At 40.2% G+C, this 23155-nt stretch overlaps 1 protein-coding gene across 2 annotated transcripts; it reads left to right on the top strand.

Moving 5' to 3' along the window:
- The first annotated feature begins 13398 nt into the window (after nucleotides 1-13398).
- On the top strand, nucleotides 13399-17953 carry MC5R (melanocortin 5 receptor). 2 transcript variants are annotated; one of them, XR_012649748.1, is made up of 3 exons: nucleotides 13399-13645; nucleotides 14482-16214; nucleotides 16297-17953. XR_012649748.1 is itself a non-coding variant. In XM_075022919.1 (2 exons), the coding sequence occupies exon 2, from the start codon at nucleotides 14564-14566 to the stop codon at nucleotides 15539-15541; it is 978 nt and encodes a 325-aa protein (XP_074879020.1). In that variant the 5' UTR covers nucleotides 13399-13645; nucleotides 14482-14563; the 3' UTR covers nucleotides 15542-17953. The 2 variants fall into 2 exon arrangements, 1 of the variants encoding a protein (XP_074879020.1); XM_075022919.1 differs by having other exon boundaries at nucleotides 14482-17953.
- Nucleotides 17954-23155: the final 5202 nt, after the last annotated feature.

Raw genomic sequence — 23155 nt, 5'->3', positions numbered from 1 at the left:
GGCAACATGAGTTCAGTGCTAGCTTCAATGGAGTAGGCAGTTTTGTAGCAAATTTGTTCTCAATACCACTTTACTCATTGCTCTTCCAACTTCAGCAATAGAAGTGCAATATTTAGTATTCTTTATACAATGCTGACTTTGTAAGAAGCAGTTTTTTGGCCAGGCTGGGATCACTTTTTATTTAATTTTGAATTTATTATATGCCCAGAAAGAAAGAAAAAAAAAGCAACTAAGGGAAGAAAGAAGCAGCCATTGTTTTTTCTTTCACATTTATATATTCATTAGAAAATACTGCACAGAAAATCATTGAATTGTATAATCTAAAGAGGAAATGAGGAAGAAAACCTGTATTACCTCTGCAATGTCAATAAAACAACCTACCATTGAAAAGAATATCTGATTTTACACTTCCACACAGCAGTAATGGCAGCCACATGCACTCAAGGGTATCAAACCCTAAATCATCAATATGGTTTTGAGTAACTTTCCACAACTGATGGCCAAGGCAACTTCCAGTAACTTCAGTGGGTAAAATACTGTGGTGGTGGACTTTAATAATAGCAAAGAAACAGGGAGAGGCAAAGGGGTGAATTTCTGGACAAGGCTTTGCTCACACCTGGAAGTCACACCAGCCTGTTCAGTGCAACATTCAGCTCCCATCTGTTTGAATCTGTTCCTTGAAAATTTCACAATTTCCTAATCTGTGGTCAAAATGCCCTTGAAGAGAAAAAAGTTGTACTAGAAAACAAATTGTTTTGAAGTACTTACGGCCAAATTTACCATTATGTGCTTTAAAGATTGGGTAGAGTGCTCCTGTGAAAAGCTAGAGGCTGGAATTTTCATTAAAGCTGTGCCCTGTTGATATTCTGAGAACTCCTAATGCTTTCTCTGAAATCAGTCAGTATTTCTGTGGGTGAGGATAGGTCCCTGTGCCTTCTCTGCCAGTAACAGTTGAACTAGACCTGCTATTAATTCATAATTTAAGGTAAATGTATTCAGAACTATGTCTACCTTACATTGCTCATCAAAGATTGCCTTAAAGTCTTCTAAATTTTTTTACTTGATTTTAATGGTAAGATCCCAATGTGACTTTTATGGCTTCAGAAGATAACAAATTACTTTAATCTTGTATACTTAAATATGATCGTTTTTCTCCTGACTGAAAGCGAGTGGTAGAATGCTATCTAATGGGAAGCTTGGAATTTGCAAAATTGCAAAATACTATTATTTTTTGACCTTATCGCTAAAAAAAAAGCCCACTCATCTTACAGATCAAACAGAGGGCACTGGCTTCCCAAATGCTAACTGAAACAGAAACAATTCATCAAGTAACTTTTTAATTTGTACCAATGAAGGAAAACTGGCAATAGTGGAATGTATTTACATGGCTTCCTTTAACTTCTCGCCCCTGCCAGAGAAAGGCCAGTGACCCTCTTAGGGATCGTGAACCAGCTGGTGTTTCCTGCCTTCTCCTGCTCCAGCTCCACTGTCTGAGAGTTGCCTCCAGCCCACCGTGATGATCGGTCCTCAATGCACGTGTCTACTCCTGACACAGATACACTTTACCTCTTATCACCTTACATGTCTTACCTGGAGAATAAACTGAAAAAAATTAGAAAAATCTAATAGAGCAGCAATCAGAGGCTAGTGAAAAGCTGTTGTCATTAACTTCAGAGCTCTGAGTTTCCAAATCAGTGGTAACGTTTGACTGCTTATTTCCCAGACACAACCCTGTACTGTATCATAACGGAAGCTTTTCCCTACAGCTCTCCCCCACTGCTCTGCTCCGATGCTCGCTTTCTATCTAGCCCATAGCATTGGATGGTATAGTGGGTGATACAGCCTCGCTCTGCCTCAGGCCTGTCCTGTTCTTGAACAGGCACTGAGAAGAAAATCCTCTCCTCAGTGAGCTTCAACTCCCGCATGTCTCTCACACAGCAACCTAATCTCATGTGAATAAATCTAGTGCTACAGAAGATAACAAAACCTTTAGCTGCCAGCAAGAAGCACTTGAAAGAAGTATTCACTACACAAGACAGAGATGTAGGTAAGGAAACCCACACTACTGCAGTTGCCCTACTCCTGTGCATCCAAACCTAGCAGTATATTTCATATCTTCATACTTCCTACTGTTGGAGCTGGAAGCTTTTGTCACCAGGGCATCCTGTGCTAGCAAAAGAGCCAGTGGAATTTTCTTCTGCCTGGATAACATTTCATCGCAAAGACTGAACTCTGGTCCTTGCACTGAAAGCTTATCTTTGGACACTGTTCATCTGAAGTCCATTATCTATCTGACTGTCATCAGTGTGACTGTGGCTATACCACTGCTTCAGAACCATACCCATCCTTTAATCAAAGAAAACTTGGTAGTCTCTTTTAAAGTAAAAACATTAAAACGAGTCTGAAACAAATAAAGATTGTCCTATGCAAGCCTTTTCAAAGCTATGTAAGGGAAGCATGTGGAGTAGAAAGCTTCAAATCAAACCACAGCTGTGAATACATGGGTTGTTCTTTCTTGTTAATTGTAATACTGGCTTTTTTTGCAAACAACAAATCAACCACAGTGAGTACTAAAAGAAAAAGTTCACACAAAAAGGTATTTAGGTATAGCAGTTGATTTCAGGGGGAAATGCCAAAGCACAGCTTCTCCAAAAAAGCAAAAGGATGGCATATTTTAATCAAGATTTCAGCATCAGGCATAAAAGAAATTTTCTGTACCCTTTAACAAGGGCAGAGAGTGCTTTGCTGATGTAGTTGCTCTGGCTTTTTTTCAGGCAGCAAATAGAAACAGGCTGAAAAAGTATGTCATTTCCCCTCTAAGAGGTTGTGTGCGAGCATCCAAATGCTCAGTTTCACCCAGGGCTTCCCTATAGACAGCAGCTGTTTTGCATTAGTGCCACCAGTTACATGAGAGTGGTACAGCTTCTTGCTGGAGGTGTAGTTGTACTGTTATAGCACATTTATAGATGCAAAAAGCCAGATGTTATACACAGAAACATCTCTACCTATTCACGTACAACAAGGTGTGCCAGGCAAAACTATTTTAGTAAAGATGTCACACCTGCAATTGATATATCTTTTCTAAACTGGAGGAAGAGAGTTGAATTGGAATTAGATCTTCCTGTCATGATTGTGTGCATTTCCAACCTCCAAGGCTTTGGAATATTATTCCCAGCTTGGCGTCCCTTGTCTCACTCCTACCCTGCCAGCATCGCTCACATGGTGAGTGATGCCATGTGTCCTGCTATGGGAAGGGAAGCTAGAGGTTGTCTTTTTAACCATTCCTCTCTGTCTGACATATTTTCTGTCATGGTTACACTGAGCTTGGGATCGCTGTAGGTGAAATAAATATAGCATCAGGCTGAATTTGATCCCTGTAAGTATGGCCTTGAGCAATGCATTGAAAGAGATGCCTACCACTTACTGAACAGCCTTGGGTGCCAAGCCCTCACTCCGGGCAGTGGTGCCTCCATCACAGCCCCCCTTGGAGGCAGGGGCTTCCACCCCAAGCCTCCCACTTCCCAAGGAATAAGACTTGCTCGTCTGACTGTGGGACTGCTGTCAGAGGTGCTCTGTTGTTGAAGCTACACCCAAGTGAGCTCTCTGGAGCTGAAAAAGGATCAAACAAGAGTAAGCCACGAAATCTTCATAGTAGCTGGTGATTAGGACCCTCCTCCAAGAGAGAAGAAGTTGGTATTTTTGACCTTGTTCCCTGGACAAAGTGTTGGATTGGAAACAGCAACAAACCTCAGAGCACTCAACTCTTCCTCCTCTCAAATAATCGTATGGTCTTTCAGGCAGCTAAATGCTGTGATGGGGTCTGGGTCAGGGGAGGGGAAAGACGGGTATCATTACCATCCTTCTGCTGAGGGCCGGCACCTCGTTGCCTTCATCTGCTAATTGGGTCCCTCAGCTAAGTATGTATTTTCTGAGCTAGCTCGCCCCCTTGTTAATTGTACTGTGCTTTGGCAAATACAAAAACCATTTGCTCTGCAACCGTATTCCTGTTTGCACACACATCAACAAGTAAGGTCAGTTGTATTTCTTTTATTTGTATGTGAAAACCATTGAAGCTAGCAGAACAGTTTTGGTTTCTAAGGCTGTGGTTTGGCACAGATTTCCTTCGGTGGCTCTGCTGGCTGCCACAGTTTATAATTCCCATTGGCCGCTTTTTCCTCCCGCTTGTATTGCACAGACCTATATGTTAATATATAGACCTAGAGCCCAAATTTGACAGAAAAATAACCAACCTTTGAAGAGGCTACTTTTATCCAACTCAGAACTGTTCCCTGATTCCATTTGTCATGTGGCTTCCAAGTGTTCCTGCTGGCATGGCTGGCGTGGAGGACAAGCTGGGAAGTGAGGGCTGCTTAAGGGGCCATAACTGTGGAAATAAATGGATTTCCACTCATGCCGTACCTTGTGCATGCTTCTTTTATAGTTTTTAGTTTTCCAGTGTTCATTTGCAAATGAAAATTTTCAGATAACTTCAGATTACTTTAGTTATGCCAAAAAAATAGGAAAGGCGCAACCCTTCCCTGCCCCTGCCACCACACCAAAAAAAACTCCAACCCCCAGGCCCCACCACCCATTATATTTTTATAACTCTAGGCTGGAAAATATAAAGGGCAAGTTCTTCTAAAATGTGTGCCAGGAGTTAGCTTTTAAGCCAATACTTAATGATCCAAACATATGTCCTGAATTTCAGAAGTAATGATCGTTCTGCTGTTAATGAATATCTATTCTGGAATGCCTTTTGGAAAAAAACAATTCAATGATTCTGTAGGACAACCTCAAGAAACACAAATAATCAAAAGTTAAGAATAAAATAAAAAATGGACTGATAGAATAGGAAGAACAATTTTTTGGCCAGGGCTAAAATATTAAGCTACAATGTATTTTGTTTTTATTGACTGTGTGTAGTGGACTCATATTCACATGGAAAAGGCATTATTATCATAATTGCAAGTAGGTGGCACGTTAGCCTGTGATATTAAAATTGGCAACAGCCTCAACTGTAGGGGATGTAGGAGCTGTGGTTTGACACAGCAGTAAAGTTAATGTTCTGATCCTCTGTTAGAAATCTGTCTGTGATGCAAAACTCTGATGCAATGCAGACTCATTCAGCTGATTCAAATTTCTTTAAACACTTTTGATGGGTTAACTTCATACTGGCATGCTTTATGGCAGTGCTTGAATTGCTTGTCCACCCCATTCTAACTCTATACCAGGTCAAGCATTGATCATCCCATTGCAGGGCATAAACTCTAAATTGTGTGCTAAATCCAGCACAAACCTTCAGGATAAAAATATTTCTTCCACTGAATCAGTGGAAGAACTTTCTCTGAACTTTTTCTGAACTTTTTCTCGCTGCATCTTCTAACTCATAGGAGCATGTTTTCATAAGAAATTCCCATGGCCTTCCTGTTATTCTCTAGCACTTTACAAGCTTGCTATGTTAATCGTGAAATAATGTAAAAAGACATTAAAAGGAAGCATCTAGTTACTGACGAATTTACTGTCTTTTAGGAAGAATAATGAAGACGAGGAGGTGGAAATTTCATTAGTTGATTAAATTGTCTCTCTTTATAATAAATTCTCTACTAATATTAAACTTTAATTTGCCTTTGTATTTTAATAAATTGTATTATTTATAACTGAGAAGCACTGCATTTTTTTCTTAGTGTTATTTAGTCTGATGAGAACAGACTTTTATAAATCTGAAAAAGAAAACTGTCTTACTGTTTCATTTTCTCATTATTATTGTCACGACATTAGTCGCAGCTAATTTTAAGCCTCAGCACCAAAAACAGTAGTTGGTTGCAAATCTCAAATCAACTGAACATACTCGATGAGATAATAAATTTTCTCTAGTTTGCTTCTCGCTCTGTATTAAGACAAAGCTCCAAATGTCTTACTGCTAAGGTTGAATTCAGGTTGTATTGGGGAGCATACTTGGTGTTTTCTGTTTTTCAGAAGTGATGTTATCATTGAAATTTATAATGTTGGTACCACAGGTCAATATTAATTCTGTTACTGAAATTGAGATGTATGCTAACCAAGTGCATTTCTTTCTCATTGCGGGAAATTAGGATCCTTTTGTTTCATCCTGTTCTTTGAATAAGAGCCTGTGAACTTGCTCTGCCTGCAAATTTATTCTCTGGAGAAAAGTCAGGAAACTTGCAATTTCTCTTTGTCCTGATTCTTCTAATTGATCTGAAACTTTGGATTAACTTGTTTGTCCCCTTCTCTTGAATAAAAAATATTTGCATATATATAAGCTGACTACACTGCTACTACTTTTCCTGAAGCCAAAATTAATTCTTTGCTACTTCTTTGTGCATTTGTAAGTAGGTCTTCAGAACTTAGTGGTTCCCTGCTGGCTTTCACGGAATTTTTCATATGAGCTAGTCATTGACAGACCAGGATGTATCAACAAAAACATACCTGGTTTTGTGAATCAGAGCCACGTTCTGTAGCTGTGTGACGTTACTGACATTAATGGACTTACACTAACGAGTGCAATCCTTGCTGTTTAAACTTCTGTAACAACATTGGTGGTGGCTCTATATGTCCACGGAGGAGTACAAGCGTAGTCACTAGAACTAGAGGGCCATGGTGTTTTTGTGGTGTCAAACTGCTGCTCCATCAATGTGTCTTATATGGACATGTGGAACAGGAACACAACTGCATCTTCCTTCCCGACTTCCCAGTGATTTTCTTGAAGAGCGCTCGAGCTTTCTGCCTGTCAGCCCTAGAGACTGTCAAGGCTGGCAACTCAAATATAGATTCACAGGAAAAAATAGTTTGATTTTTCCTTAAGGTTAAAGCTTCATTTTTTTTCCGCAGAAGTTTGAAGTGTCTGTCTTTCATCCCCCAGATGGGAATATTTCAGTCTCAGCTTTCAACTAGCCATAGAGTTTGAGGTGCATTTTAGGCATTCAGCAACTTTAATAAGCATGAAGGTAACTTTTTCACAGATGCAGCTTTTCACCATGTTGAAGGCTGTGATGTTTAGCCAGCATTAACCTCCATGCTGCAATAATTGAGGAGCTGAGCAAGAGGAAATAAGAAAGATTGTAGATGCCAAGCAATTTTTTCTTTTTATTTATCAGCAATTAGAGATGGCATGAAGAAATGTAATTCAATTGAGAAACTATGTCCAGTCCAGTCCAGCTTAGCTCTTGCAGAAATCGATTTCCCAATTGATCCAATAGCAACGGAATTCTTGGAGACACAAATCTGCCATCCCTCTTAGCCTGAATGATTAACCCATGCGCTGGGCTTTCTGGGGTGTTAGCTTTAGAATCAGAGCTTGTTCTAGAGGCTGCCCTCTCTCTGAAATCATACTGGGTTTCTTTGGTTGGTTTTTTTTTGCGTGGGGAGAAAGGAAGTTTTTTTGGTTCATGTTTTGAAACCTGCCAAAAGGAAATATTTTCTGGTCATCTTTGGTAACCAGGCACTTTTTGTAAGCCCAGGAAAGCCAGAAAGCTGCAGGTTATTGGTGGCCTCACCAAATCAGTATGACAAGAATTTTTTCAGGTTCTGCTTCACTTTTAATATTGACTTAGACACTAAATACAGCAGGGCACATGGTGCCTGCTTTTGTGAGGAATTAACAGTGCTTGAAATTTTAAATGCCATGAATCTGGGGTGCTCATGAGAGTCGCTTGATTTTTGTATGTCAGCAAACAGCTTGCCATAGAGGATAATGCTTTAGTGAAAACTGATTTAAGTTCTTACTGGTAAAACTGAATGAACTGGTTCCTTCAGCATAGAAAACAATATTTTGGGTTCAGACATGATACTGGACTTCTTTCCTTTCTGCAGATGTTTGTTTCTGGCTAACATAATTTGCCTTTTTGATTTTGACATCTTTGGTTTCAGCCATAGCTATACTCCACATTTTCACTCCTTAGCAGGTAAATGCTAGAAGACAAATAATTCCTACTCCTGAAATAATGTTGCCTATTTTTTTTCTTTCAGGATACACTTATTAAAAAAACCCATCCTGATATTAAAAAAGATACTATATATTGCAAGCCTGTGTTGTAGGAAAGCTCAGAAAAATTAGTGTAGCAAGGGCTTGACAGAAAAAAATTAGTTCTGAGCTAAATAGTTATTATTTAATTCTCATTTCTGGTGCATTTAGACCCCTCATTAAATAGGAAGTAATTGCATTTTTTACCAACCTGAACAGAGAGTGAGGAAAGAACTTGTATATCAGTACAGAGACATTAGATTAGCACTGAAAACTACTTCTAAAGAGAGAAATTTGATACTTCTGTCATAGTATTCTTGAAAATTGCCTGGGTAGCATGTATATCTATGTTTAGTCATCACATATATTGAATCAGAGACATTTGCACTTGTCTAGATAGGAACTGCATGCACACATTGCTGTGTCTGCAATTTTGCATGTGTAGCAATGTCTCTTTGTGGGTACAGTGAATTAATGATTATTCTCACTGTACATCTTCTTGAGGTTGTACTTCAGCTTCTTTGTTATCTTTCCATACCCATGCCGGGCTAAAATACCAACACCTGAATACAGAGACAGCTCAGGACAGAGGGACACTGAGTTGTCAGGGCTCTCTGCTCAAACTGAGCAGCCAGCCCAGGATGGGGAGCGCAGTACTCCCAGGGGAGGGTTCATGCTCTGCTCCCGTGTTCATCTGGCAGGAGGGAACTGATCAGCCGTCCAAGGGATCTTTTTAGACCAGAAGTTTATAAAAACCCAGAAATCAGAATTTTTTCACTCATTCTCAGGGATACATGGCTTTTTATACTCAAATGGACATGCAGGCATCTCCCAGGGAAGGATGACCTAAGTGCACTGCATTGGGATTAGAAGGTTTGCTGTTTTCTTGCGGGCTGTAATCACCTGGTTTTTATCTGTTAATGTAAATGCAATGATGTGCTCAGACACTCTGTGGAGAGACTGTTTGTACATGAATTTGTTCACATTTTTTCATGAGGAAGATGCAAACTCTAAATCAGGGAGCTCACAACCTTGATGAAAGTTAAGGAAAGGTGGAGTTAAGCTGCAAAAGAAGCCAGAGATGGACCATGAGGATAGACAGCAGAAAAGCAAAGCTGGAATTTTAGAACTGGTCTGTATCTTGGGAATGCGTGAAACTTTACTCTAGGGCAGAAGGACGGTGCCTATGTTTCTGATCAGGCTGGGGAGGTTTAAGATTCAGTGTCTGGGCCATGTGCTAGTGACGCAGGTGAGAGGATAGTGGATGTGTGGCTGGTCTGTTCAAACCAGTCCTTTAAAAGGCCTTGGCCATCGAAAGAAGACCTCTGTTTCTAGAGCCAAGGGGAGTAGTTGGTAGGCTGTCATCACAGGGCAGGCCTGTTAAAATGTGAGAGCCCCACACTGGTCCCAGCTGAAACAAAATGAGTCTTAGGCTGGGCTACTTCTTCTTAGATCCTGTCAAGAAGAGTGCAAATAAAGTCAGCTGGTTCTTGCTGGGAACAGATGTTGGAGCACACCTGCAATAGTCCCTGCAGCAGAATGATCTGCTTGTGAGTATCTGCTGGTAAATGGGTGACTGGAAGGTCCGCCTGGCAGCTAATCTGTGCCTAGCACTGGTGTTGAAAACTGGGCTGGAAAAATGGGGAATTGTGAATGTGAATTGACAGTTGGACTAGATGATCATTGTAGGTCCTTTCCAACAGAAATATTCTATTCTATTCTATTCTATTCTATTCTATTCTATTCTATTCTATTCTATTCTATTCTACTCTACTCTACTCTACTCTACTCTATTCTATTCTATTCTGAAGTAACACCTAGGGCTTTTTTTGCTCAATATTAGAATATAATTTACTGAAGTTTGGGTATTATACATCAACTTTCACTGAATTGCCTGTGATCACTCTAACAAAGCTAAAACATTCAAACATCAAAGTCTCACTGAAAAGCTGAATTATATGAAAAATTAGCAGCATTTTATTAAAAAAAAAAAAAGAGATTCTCATGCACAAGCATTTTATGAAACAAATGAACAATGTGCTCTTAATGTTTGCCTTTGCCATATGGCAAGATAAGCTTGCAGAAATGAGACATGAAATGTCTTACAATATGTAATTAAAGTAGCACTTTTAATCACTTATTTTTGATAGTTATACTAATGAATAAAGACATATTAAATCTTCTCTGTGGTCTAGCAAGAAATACTTTCCTTTCTCTTGTAGAAAGTAGTATCCAATAGGAACCTGCTAAGTGTTGGTGGTTTTTTTGTCCACCCCCCCCCCGTCTGTTTTTCCATTATTGAATTACCCTTCCTTTCAGTCAGAAAGTTTCTATGTTCTTTTGCTGGCCATCTGTGCTTTGTGGAGTCTGCAGCTGGCACTTCTGTATGATTCACCAGGGCTGTACTGCTGACCCATACTCTAACAAGATGTTAGGGGACGATTCATTACTGGAATTGGCTCCCATTAGAAGGCACATAAAAGTGATGGTTACTAAACCTCTTATTACCCTTTTACAGTTTGGGGGGTGAGTTACGACATCATCCGGTTTAGGTTATTAGGATATGTCTTTCTAAATTGCCTTTTATACTGTATTGCATCTTTCTCGGCTTTCTACTCTGATGAGAGAAGCACCACTGATAGGTACCACTAACTGCCAGTGGCCATAGATTATCTCAAACCATTTTGAAGGACTCATATGAAAGGGGTGATGGTCAGAAGTGCCAGTGTAGTCATACTAAGTATGGTTGATCCTACCCTTTGACGGGACACAGTTCACATGATATTTTGATGTCTTTTTTTCAGTCTTGCTTTTCTGTGATTCTTCCTGCAAAAAACATTCAAGTGTTGATTTGAAGATTAGGGCCACAATGTAAAAGAATGTATTCACTATACCACTGCTTACTGCAAAGCCTAAATCTTAGGCTTTCAGCCATCCCCTGGACACGGGAAGGGGCTGAACTACAAAGGGTCTATCACCACTTCATCCAGCTTTTTTATTGTAGGACAGGAAGTATTGATGCCTTTTTAAAAAAAAAATCTCCATTAATTGCCTGTCTTTACTAAAGGCTAACTGGATGGTAATGCTGGGGAGGAAACATTACCTGCATGCCTCCACCCACTGCTAACTGGGTGTCCCTTCAGTTACTTGCTTGTCAAACTATGATGCTTATAGCTGCTTGCTGCAGCAGTATAATGATAAACCTCTCCTTTTTAAAAAAAACAAACCCAAACTAACAGAAAACAACAAACCAAAAAACAGATAATTTTCTCATTTCTTCCTCTAACATAAACAAACTACATCTATATCACTACCCCAGTTTCCAGGCAGGTAATTTTTCTGCAAGCTTTGTAAATAAGGGAGTTTCTTTGTCTAGCATAGACACTTGTGCCAGAGTTTATGCCTACAGTGTCTGGCTTGTGGAAGAAGAATCCAAAGGCTGATTCATAATTTATATGTGAGAGACCTGGCATTGCTCTAAGGAATAACGGCTAAACCATCCTGTCTGATGTGTTATTTATTTCTTGCACTCAGCTGGTCAACTGAATCCTGCCAGGTACAGTGAGAAATTTTGTAAAGGCAGCTAAGCTGGGCTGCAAAGAACTTTATTAAACTGAACATATAGAGGAATTTGTAAATGGGAAGACAAACAGAATTTTAGAAAAGAGTGTAATAAACAAAAAAAAATAGGATACTGGAAGAGAAATAATTGGAAGTAGAAAGAGCACAACATCTACACAGTCCTTGCTGGATACAGGAACACTGAAAGAAGTAAAATTTTACTTTTAGGTATATGATTTCCAGGGTCTGCAATGGGAAAATAAAAAAATATGCAAAAGATAAGCAAAGATAACTAAGGTAAGTTAAATAAAGATAATCTAGGAGAACTAAGACATGCTTTACATTAAAGAACAGAAAAAGAACTGCACATGGGCACCCTCTCCCTGTTCTTTTCTTTTGGTCATAGCAAAGAACTATGAGATCAGATTTGGCACACAGACAGGTGAGATACAGCAGGGATTGTTGCTGTTCACTTGCTGGCATTATCTGCTCAAATCTAACAGCTGCACTTGAGCATAGTTTGCTACCTCTAGTTTGTGATAATCTAAATTCTATTTCCAGTAGTGGGGAGAAGGGACATGTAAAGTTCATCTCCAGACTAGAAGCACATAATGCTAGAGGAGCCATTTTACTCAAATGAATAAAAATTCTTTTCACTGTCTCCTTTGGTGCAGGGACTATTTGTACAGAACAACATTTCATAGAATGGCCCAGGTCTTTCAGCACTCCTAGAGCGAAACTAGTAGTAACAACAGAGGAAGCTTCTGTGGAATATAATAATTGGAAATATGGATTTAGCTGCGTTATAATGATGAACTCTATCTGAACACTGAAAACACAAAAATAGCACAGGATACAGCAATAAAGTTTGTGTTTGTTGGTGGTGATTCTTCAAGAAAAATGCTATAGGTTAAAAATAAGCATTTGAAGCTGTTATATGCCACGAAAGAAACCCAACCCCCTAATTTGCAGAAAGGGGGCGATTTGGAGAAGCAGAGACTTTTTATCTCAAGTTAACTTCAAATCCTGCATGGTATTTGACTAGCTGTTTAGCAGGTAACATAAAGGGCATTTGGCAGTGTCGGGAAGATGTGGGCTTTGCATTCCTCAGTCTGGGTGCAGTAGCAGAGCCCACTTGCTAAAGAAAAGACTCGCACTGATTTTGCCACCTTTTGGATAAGGCCCAGAATGAGCATTGGCTGCCTGACTGCTAGACCCACAGAGTGACTTCAGCCATTGCAATACTGAGCACTGAGCTCTTAGACCCCGTGAAACCTGCGGGAATTCACATCCATCTCAGGAAGCCCTGGCTCCCAGCACGGTGCACTGTGTACTCCTTCCATGTCTGCATCCAAATCTCTATTCTAGCAAGGGGACTGGAACACAACTGTTTATTTGTTCTGTTTTTTTCACACAAATTACTTGAGTTATATCCTCTATTAGTGGTGTGATGAGCTTGACTGTATGTTCTCTGGGTTTTGTAACAGCGTGGTTCTTGTTCTTGCAAAATTATAACTGTGAATAAAAGACAAATGCTTATAACAGTAATAAGCCTCCCACTTAAACAGTCTTCTGCTCTCACCTCTTTTGGAGTACTACTGCAGTATGAACTTATTGTCAGTGAGTACTAGAAACTGCAAACAAAAAAGAAATGATTTTGGAAAGGAGCATGCCTAATGCATTTCTCCCTTTAATATTATAAAAAGCTTGTAATGAATTCTAGATCAAAATCACTGTTCAGTTAGAAAGACGAGAGAAGACCACTAGATGGTGGTAAAAACCCAAGCCTTGGCTAAAAAAATCTATGAAAAGAGAAGTTCTGAGGGGCAAAGAAGGGGAGGAGGAGCCACAGTTTGAGTACTGAAGTCATAATTGCTTGGAGGCTATAAAAAGGCAGTTGCACAGTAAGTAATTTATACGTGGTCAGCCTTGACTCTATGGATTTACTCATTCCTTTTCCTCTATTTTTGTCATCTATTCCTACCAAGGAGTCCCCAGCCCCAGATGTCAGCTGAGGAGGGGGACTGAAACTTCTTCTCTCTGGAGGAAAGGTTGCAGGCAATGAAGAGGAAGAGCAGCTGAAGGAGCAACTCTTGTAAATAGGTACAGTTAATTCTTGATTGCAAATAAAAGGTTACTTTTAAAAAATGAAAATAATTTACCTTGATATTCTTTGGATTTTATTTGCAACAAGTCACTGACAATCAGCTTTAAGTATTCCCCTTACTAAGAATCCAATGGCTTACAACATGCCTTGAATATTTTCATTACCAAAAGAGCATTGAATAAAATACTCACGATCTGGAATAGAAAACTTATTTTTATGACTGAATTCCACCCATGCAGATTCTGTAATCTTAGTGTATACTGAAATGTACGGATTTGCCTTGGTTAGGTGTTTAATACTATGCTTTTAAGTGAGCATGTTAGTATTGCAAAGGTAAGCTGTTTACAACACAGTTCATGTGAACCTAAGAAGTACAAAGGTCAGGAAAGCATTTAAATCTTTTATGAAAATGTTAAATTCTTAATTGTGGCAATACTTCAAACTTCTATGTATTGTATTCAAGTGAGGAGGTTCTGCCGAACCTAATACTGTTCTCCTGCATTTCTGGGGTCTGAGAATTGAGACTTTGAAAACTGTTTGTTGTTTGGTGTTCAGCAGAATTTCCAGGACATTGTGCTCACTTCTGAGGGATTAAATAGAATAAACAAAACTATGAATGAAGAGTGCATGAATGTCTTTGTTAGTTTATGGTTTTAATTTCCCAGTGAGGATGGCTAGAAAAACTCTGAGCCAATTGGAGGTTAATTTAGAATCAGCAAAGAAATATGGTGTGGAAGAGGCAGGATGTGTACAAGCCAAATTAAATAGCAATGGGTGATATTTGTTTTGTCAACTTCTGCCTGTTCTTGTCATGCTATATTTTTTTTGGCAGGGTCTTTTGCCTTTTGGAAAATGCATTTACCACACTCCTTGGCAAGTCCCTCAGAAAGAACAGAACGTGTTTGCTTCCAGAGATGAACACGTCTTCTCAACTGTATGTTTCTGAACTAAACCTGAGTGCCTTGGGTAGCAACTTTACTGTGCCTACTGTCAAGAGCAAGTCATCGCCATGTGAGCAAGTGGTCATTGCAGCTGAGGTGTTCCTAACTCTGGGCATTGTAAGCCTCCTTGAAAATATCTTAGTTATATGTGCAATAGTTAAGAACAAGAACTTGCATTCACCCATGTATTTTTTTGTTTGCAGTTTAGCAGTGGCTGACATGCTGGTTAGTGTTTCTAATGCTTGGGAGACCATAACGATATACTTAATAAACAATAGACACATAATTATGGAAGATGCCTTTGTCCGTCATATAGACAATGTCTTTGATTCAATGATCTGCATATCTGTGGTGGCTTCCATGTGCAGTTTGCTGGCTATAGCAGTAGACAGGTATATCACTATCTTTTATGCCCTACGTTATCACAACATCATGACAGTGAAAAGATCGGGGCTTATTATTGCATGCATCTGGACCTTTTGCACGGGTTGTGGCATTATCTTCATTCTTTACTATGAATCAACTTACGTTATCATTTGTCTCATCACTATGTTTTTTACCATGTTGTTCCTCATGGTCTCACTGTACATCCATATGTTCCTCCTGGCTCGTACTCATGTGAAGAAAATAGCTGCTTTGCCTGGGTACAACTCTGTCCGTCAAAGAACCAGCATGAAAGGAGCCATCACTCTGACTATGCTTCTTGGCATCTTCATTGTTTGCTGGGCTCCATTCTTCCTTCATCTCATCCTGATGATCTCCTGCCCTCAAAACCTCTACTGTGTTTGCTTCATGTCTCACTTCAACATGTACCTCATTCTCATCATGTGCAACTCAGTGATTGATCCCTTGATCTATGCCTTTCGTAGCCAGGAAATGAGGAAGACCTTCAAAGACATAATTTGTTGCTATAGCCTGAGGATGATCTGTGGGTTATCAAACAAGTATTAAGAAAACAAAACCAAACCAGGAAAGAGAATGGAAATGCAACATCTTGCCGCATCTTGTAATTCTGCTGAAATGCCTACGGAACATCTTTCACCATTCAGCTGTCATGATTTCTGCGGCAATCAGAAACCATTTTTTTAATATGTGATTTCACCTTTCTTTCCCTTCACACACCTCTCTCACACTAGTGGTAGGAGCTACTCAGTGCATCTGTATTAATGGTAGAAAGAGTATTTTGAATCTCATTTACCCTACTGAAGTCTGGATCTGATAAGAGGATTATACAGGGAAAGCCTTATTTTTTTTTCTGCTAAATGCAACGAGTATGATCTGCCATGCAAATGAGCCCATCAGCCTCTCACTGTGTGTTTCTCTTGATATTCTTTGTCTCTCTAGATACAGCATGGCTTATTTTGATGCCCAGAATTAACAGATTTTTTGCTATTTCCCTCTGAAGACATAAAATCAGAGAAGTAGCTCCAGTTATCAGGGTTCACATACCTCGCTCAACAGTTAGGACCAATATGTATGTACATATCAGTAGTCTTGTATTCCAGTCATGACCGTTACTGCCATAAAATATGTATTATGTAAGAGGACAGTGTTACCATGAGGTTTTCCTGGTTGGATACAGTACTTTGTCATATCTGACTTTATGTGTTCTTATCCCTGTGGGGTAAGTTGTACCATAGGTGGATTTTAAGGCTGGATATGAAGACCGATCTGATTCTCATTTGTCTGTTTTCTTTATTTGCCAGGGATAGGGAAGTAAAAGTTACATGGGCTCTAGACAGTCATGTAATATTTTGTGGAGACAGAAGGACTGGGTAAGTGGCTGCCTTTATATAGACATTAGAAAAGTGTTTCAGTTAGGAGTAGCTTTTTTTACTGGAGAAAGCTGTACTGTAGGTTGCATCTTTCAAGCTGGGAGAGACAAAACAAGTTTGATGATCAGAAGGCATAGCAGGCAATGGCAAACCAGCGATTTCAAAACCTCAGGCACATGTAGCTATAACAGAGAGTCCTGACTTTTGCTCCCCAAACAAAGAGGTTTTTGTCTTTGTTGAGAGGATTCTAAGGTGAAACCCTCATGCCTTTTGCGTAATTTGCATCTAGTCATGCTTTCATAAACATGTTGTTCTGCAACAGCTGTGTAACGTGCAAAATATTGGATTTATTGCAGATGAAGGAAGTAGCGTTGATTTCTTGATGCCAATGGATGGTACATATCTTGAGCTGAGATTTAAGCTATGAAAATATTTCAAGCAGTGGTACCCTACTGACTAGATATCAGAAAATAGCTCGGAAAAGTGAATTATTTCTTCTGAAAAGCTGAAATAGTAACACTTGTTATACTTGTTTTAGGGATGCTCTAAAACTGTTGTTGTCAATAGAAGGACTGTGATTGATTCAGTGGGCCTTAGGTTAAACCTTCAAGGTGGAAGTTCTGATCAGGTGTTAGGAAAATTTTTTTACCGTAAGCGTGGTCAAACATGGGAACAGGTGCCCAGTTGTTGTGAAGTCTCCATCCTTGGAGATATTCAGAACTTGACTGGACATAGCCCTGAACAATCTTCTCTAAGTTGAAAGGTGACTCTAACTTTGAAGTTGGCCCTGCTTTGAATGAGTAGGAATAGATGACCTCCACAGGTCCCTTCCAAACCAAGTTATTCTGTGATTCTGTGGAACAGTTTGCATATTATGATAAAATTATCTTTTTTTTTTTTTCCCCTCCTAATTTAATCTCTTGGGTAAGAAGAATTGTAAACGATTCTCCTCCACGCATTTAGAAAGATAGCATACTTTGTGTCTTCATTTGCTTTGGAGGTCTCTGGCAGGATAAGTAGGGTGCATCTTTAGCACCAGAGTTATACCTTTTGTCTGCTGCACCTTAAAACATATACTGCCTTCAGCTCGCATATATCTCCCTCTGACATGAGTGGGAATGTTATTCTCAGTGGAGACACCTTATTATGCTGACTGTAAATATAATTATTATATCAGTGCACTAGGTGCTGGAATCTTCCTTCAGCTATAACTGAAAATGGGATTTCAGAGGTATGTTTGCGGTCAGTAGTGAGAATCATGCCTTGTTTCAGTCCACCTCTTAACCCTATCCATAAATGACACCTAAGAGTGGGCTCTTGCTACTCTGAATGTAAACAGCAAAAGGAGACAGTTCAATTGCATAGTGAAAGGCACCAGCTGATGTTGTAAATAATTCATTACATCTTCACTGGGTATTGCAAATGAGACAGTCTCGTACATAATTGTAAATCAACAAAGAGAAATCCAAAACTGTAATAGCTTTGGGTATTTTCTTGAATTGTACATTACTTTTTTGTTGGAAGTTTATTTGATGTATAAAACACAGACATATGAAGAAACTATTAAACTGGATTGCTGTAAACGGTGCTATTATTGGTTATTCATTGTAATGTGTCCGCTAACCTTACAGATTATTCACAGAGGGACTATTGCATTACAGGCTTTCACTTCTCAATTTAAACAGATGCCTTATTAAGAAACACATTCTCAAAGAGAGTTATAGACTAATACAAAGTATTTACATTCATAACTATGTTCCTCTAGGTGTCAGCATCACATCCTCATTATAAGCTTTACAGGTGGGGAGCTAAAACAGCTTAAGGGGGAAATGAAAGTATTTTCAAGAACAGGCTAGAACAGTTTCTGCAAAAAAAGGCTGTTTACACTATAGGAATGCATATAAAAAACATGTCTCTCTGAGGCCATGACATGTTTTAATCTGTTTCTTTCTCCTGTTTCGCTGCAGAATAAAAGCAACATTTAGCATGCTTTCACTTCTACCAGAGCTTGGAAAACAGTATTCTGATAGATTTGGACAAGCACGCATTGTGTAAGTATGAAATTTGCTGCCAAAGGACAGTCATGAAAAAAATAGCTGCTAGGCTGTCATTGCACCATGTCCCCACAGCTAATGATACTACTGTGGTTTATACTGCCAGTCTTTTATGGTTTGGTATCAGTCATTGGAAAGAAGCTCAAATCGCGCTATTTCTGTCCCAGAGCTCCAAAACCAACTTCTATTACCCACTGCTGCTTTGATGACTGAACACTTCACTGCTTCTAACTTGGGTGTCACTATTTAAAAGTTTTAAGTAAGAAATTATTCTGAACTCACTCCTTTTGCAGGTGGGGTCAGCTTCTATAAACTCATCTGCATTTTAAGTAGATCAGTAGGAGCAGGGAGAATATTAAAAATAAAACCCCAAACCAGCATTTCTAGCTGCACCAGAACTTAATCTAGTGAAGCAGAAGACTGGATTCTTTAGTCTATAATACTGCAAAGGGTGGTTGATGGTAGGCGAGTTGCTCTGTCTCCAGATTACACTGAAGTACTTCATATGTTGCTCTAAGTTTTGCTTGCTTTAGTAGATTGAAGTAGAAGGTTGGCTTTTGCAAATGGTGGCATTGCCTGGATAATCCCCTACCCAGCATGCTCCTGTGCTAGCATTAGGGAAAATCTGAATCTTTTCTCCAGGCCAATGCCACAATAAAGTACTTGGAAATACTAGTATTCCAAGAGCCTTAGTGTCTCCTGTAACACAAAACAGTCATACCTGAATGGAGCAAAGAGATGGTTTATGATCCTGCTTCCCAAATGGGCACAAGTCTTGTCACAAAGGGCTCTAACTACTGAGCACTACTGTCTCTGGGTCTGGGCTGGGAGGGATGACTGCTTTCAGCTCTACAACCTACAGCCCTGCACCCTCTGTGCAACCAGTCTCCAACTCCTGTTTGAGGGTGGGTTGCACATTCCCACGCTTAGGGTTTTCCTCTTAGAAAAACCGGCTCTCTGGAGACTTCAGTTGCGTTTTTCAGGAATCCTGTGCAAAACAAGTGCAGAAACCACAGGAATTTCCTGCACACACAAACTTAAGAAGGCAAAGAAGGTTTATACATCTGTGGGAAAGCAACTGACTCCCTCACAGGGTCTGGTCTCTGAAATCTCAAAGGACTCTGTTTTGTCTCCAAAGCCTTGTTGGGGATTCTCCTGCCTCTCTTGCAGTATATCCTTCTTCTGTTGCTGGTTAGCTTCTTGCACAGAAGACCAGCTTTTGGTGACCACTGCTGCGTTCAGGGTTTGCAATGGACGGTCCCAGTCTTCAGCTGTGTTGGTGTGCATGCCCAGTGCCCTTCCTTTTAGGCAGGGTGGGTGAATGTGATATGGGGACATGGATGTGGAAATGGGGATCCCCACATCAGGGACAGAGGGCCATGCAGGCTGTGGCGGAGCTGCCTGCATAAGTCTCTGTGTTAGGTTATCTACAGGTGAGATGCTCTCCCTGCTTTTATAATCTTTTAATGTATTACAACCTGAGTTGTGTGCATCTTGGATGCAGCTTGTTCTTCATATAGGACAGAAAAGGACAATCTGAGGTATGTAATATGTGTGTCTATACTTACATACATGCCTACATGTGTATGAGTTCTTACCCCAAAATACAGAGTACAATCACAAATGACATCAACAAACGAGATGTGTGTGAGGATGTAGTTTCTTTTTCTCTAACCTTTCTGCTTTTTCTCATCCAGTTATTTGTTAGACTACTTTCCAATTTGCAGCTTGTTTCTCACATACTTCCTCCATCTGTGAACAAACTAGCAACAGTCTAAATCTGAAGTAGAAGAAAAAACCTCAAGCGCTTTTTGCATCCTGAGCTTTTGAGAATTGTAGTGAAACAGTGTGACAGAACAGAGTTCCCCTAGCACCTGTCACACTAAAGATCTAGTAAAATTGAAATTCTTATAGTCCTTAAGCACTATCCCTAGAACAGTCTCTTCTTGAGCTGCTTGCCTAAAACCCCTTAAGAACGTGTGACTGGCTGTGCTGAGCACTGAAGGGTCTGCATCAAAATACAGAGCAGCCGTTTAGGAGAATTATACAAAGTCTGGACATGTGCATGGTAATCCTCTGGAATACCCTTACAGCTTCCAGCAAGCTATGGTTTAGGGACTTTTTGGGCAGAAGTTTATATTTACAGCTTTGTGACTGATAGCTGTCAATGAACATTTCTTACAAGATTTTATCTAATCACTTTTGGATCTCTTTATACTCCTCTGCAATATCTTGTGACAGGAAGTTTCACAGTTTAGATATGTTGTGTGGAAAAATGATTCTTTTTCCTCTTATAAACATCTGCTTGGAAGTTTTCTTCAATGCCCCTGAGTCCTTATGTTGTAAAGAAGAGAAATAACTGGTCCCTATTCACTTTCCCTGTGCCATTCATTATCCTACTCCCCTATATTCCCCCATAAAGTTTCTCTTTTCCAGCCAAGGATCCTAGCCTATTTAATCTCTACTGGTATTTTCATACCTTGTTGTCCTTATGTTGTTTTCCCAGATCTACTATATTCTTTCTGACTCAGGTGGGACCAGATAAGCATATGATAATCCAGGTATAGGTGAAATGAAATTTCCATGGTGCCAGACAATGCCACATGTTTTGTTCTGTATTATTTTCTCAGCAGTATGTAACAATATACTTTCATTTAGTACAGCATGCTCCATAATTTGGAAAATTTCAAGATCTATAAAAGAATTCCCTCTCTGCAAATGCTCCTAGGAAGACATACTCTCTGTTCTCTAAATAGGCTTACGTTTTCAATGGTGAGGGCTTTGGTCATACATCAGCATGTAAAACATATGCCCAAAATACAGTGCTTAGGAGTGCTTCTGTGTTTCCAGGTCCATGTACATGCCTTGGCCGTGTCCCAGCTCTGTAGCAGAACTCATCTGATGGACACAGCTTCCATCTCCCCACCTCTGATGGGAAGATGCCTGGCCGCAGAGGCTGGAAGGGCCTTGCAGTGTGTCCCAGCCATGCTCTGAGTGGCTGAGGATCAGGGATCCCAAGTTCAGACACAAACTTCTCCTAGAAGACCGTCATTTCTTTGAGAAGGGTGGTAAGAACGTCATTTGCGCAGCTACCTCCAGATCGTGATTTGTCACTCCTCTCCTTTCAATTAGGCTGGTTTTACACCTGATTAAAGCAGGACAAGAATTGGAACTATAAGCTTTGTATGCTGTCTCCAGATGATTTTCAAAGGCACCAAATGAACTTTTTTGATGCCCTGTTGCATAAATGCTGTAATTAACAGCAATGAAAGGAAACAAAACAAAAACCCACAAAGAAGATGGGATTAATTTTTCTCTTTAGTTTGCCAGTTTTTAACAGGACATAGTTACTTTTGGCAAGCAATAAGTGGTGTTGCCTGTAAATTAGCATTTTCATTGGCTTTTGTATCTTGCACTGAAACTTCATGCCTACTTCACCTACCCTGAACAAATGACCCTAGAAATACCTATCATCATTGTATTATGCCTTTTGTTTGTCAAACCTTTGCTCTGAACTGCTTTCTGGAAAGCTTTGTATGGGTAAAAGTGAGAAAACTCGTGGGTTGAGATAAAGACAGCTTAATGGGTAAAGCAAAAGCTGCGCACACAAGCAGAGCAAAGCAAAACAAGGAATTCATTCCCCACTTCCCACGGGCAGGCAGGTGTTCAGCCATCTCCAGGAAAGCAGGGCTCCATCACACCTAACGGTGACTTGGGAAGACAAACACCATCACTCTGAATGTCCCCCCTTTCTTCTTCTTCCCCCAGCTTTATACGCTGAGCATGACATCGTATGGTGTGGGATATCCCTTGGGTCAGTTGGGGTCAGCTGTCCCGGCTGTGTCCCCTCCCAACTCCTTGTGGCCCCCCAGCCTCCTCACTGGTGGGGTGGGGTGAGAAGCAGAAAAGGCCTTGGCTCTGGGTAAGCACTGCTCAGCAGCAACGAACACATCCCTGTGTTATCAACACTGTTCTCAGCACAAATCCAAAACACAGCCCCATACCAGCTACTAGGAAGAAAATTAACTCTAACCCAGCCCAAACCAGCACACAGAGGAAAGAGATGAATCCCTTGAATTTCAAGTGCAGTTCCAATGATAGTTGATGTCCCTGCATAAAGTGCATAAAAATGAAGAGGTAGGAGGTAAGTCCTTCAATGAAGTCCAGGTCTTTCATCTCACAGTGAAGCTGCTAAATATTCAGGTTTTCACTATGATAAAGGGACACCTCTGAATCTGGAGGTGGATTTTTGAAGGCAAACTTTGTGAAGAAAAAAAATATGGTCTTTGGTGTGTAGCCTGCTGTTTTAGTTACACTCTAGGAAAATCTGACAGTCCCTCTGGTGAAACAAGTGGAGAAACACCTCTTAGGTTAATTTTGACTGGACTTATTTTTCAGATGGTATCTGCAGCCTGTAGCCCTCAGTACCTCTGCTGCCCAAAGCAGGGGTGCTCAGCTTTCGGAAAACTGGAAGGTGCAAGGACTTTAGGTACAACAAGTGATAGGTGGATTTAGGCTCCCAATTCCTCATTCAGCTCCTTGGTTTTGTTGGCCACATGCCTGGTGCTCCAGTCATGTGCGATTAATAACTGAAGTTAGCTGTGGCATTTTAAGCAATACACTGGAACTGTATTTAGAGTGGGGGATATTGAAAACATGTCCAGCTTAATTAGAAGGGAATGGAAAAGAGGAAAGCCACCCTAGAGCTACCTCATGGGAGACAGCCCTGGCATACA

Source organism: Buteo buteo, chromosome 3, assembly GCF_964188355.1.
Source record: "Buteo buteo chromosome 3, bButBut1.hap1.1, whole genome shotgun sequence".
Taxonomy (NCBI): domain Eukaryota; kingdom Metazoa; phylum Chordata; class Aves; order Accipitriformes; family Accipitridae; genus Buteo; species Buteo buteo.
Note: the sequence above shows the minus strand (reverse complement) of the source record. Positions and strands in the feature narration are given on the sequence as shown.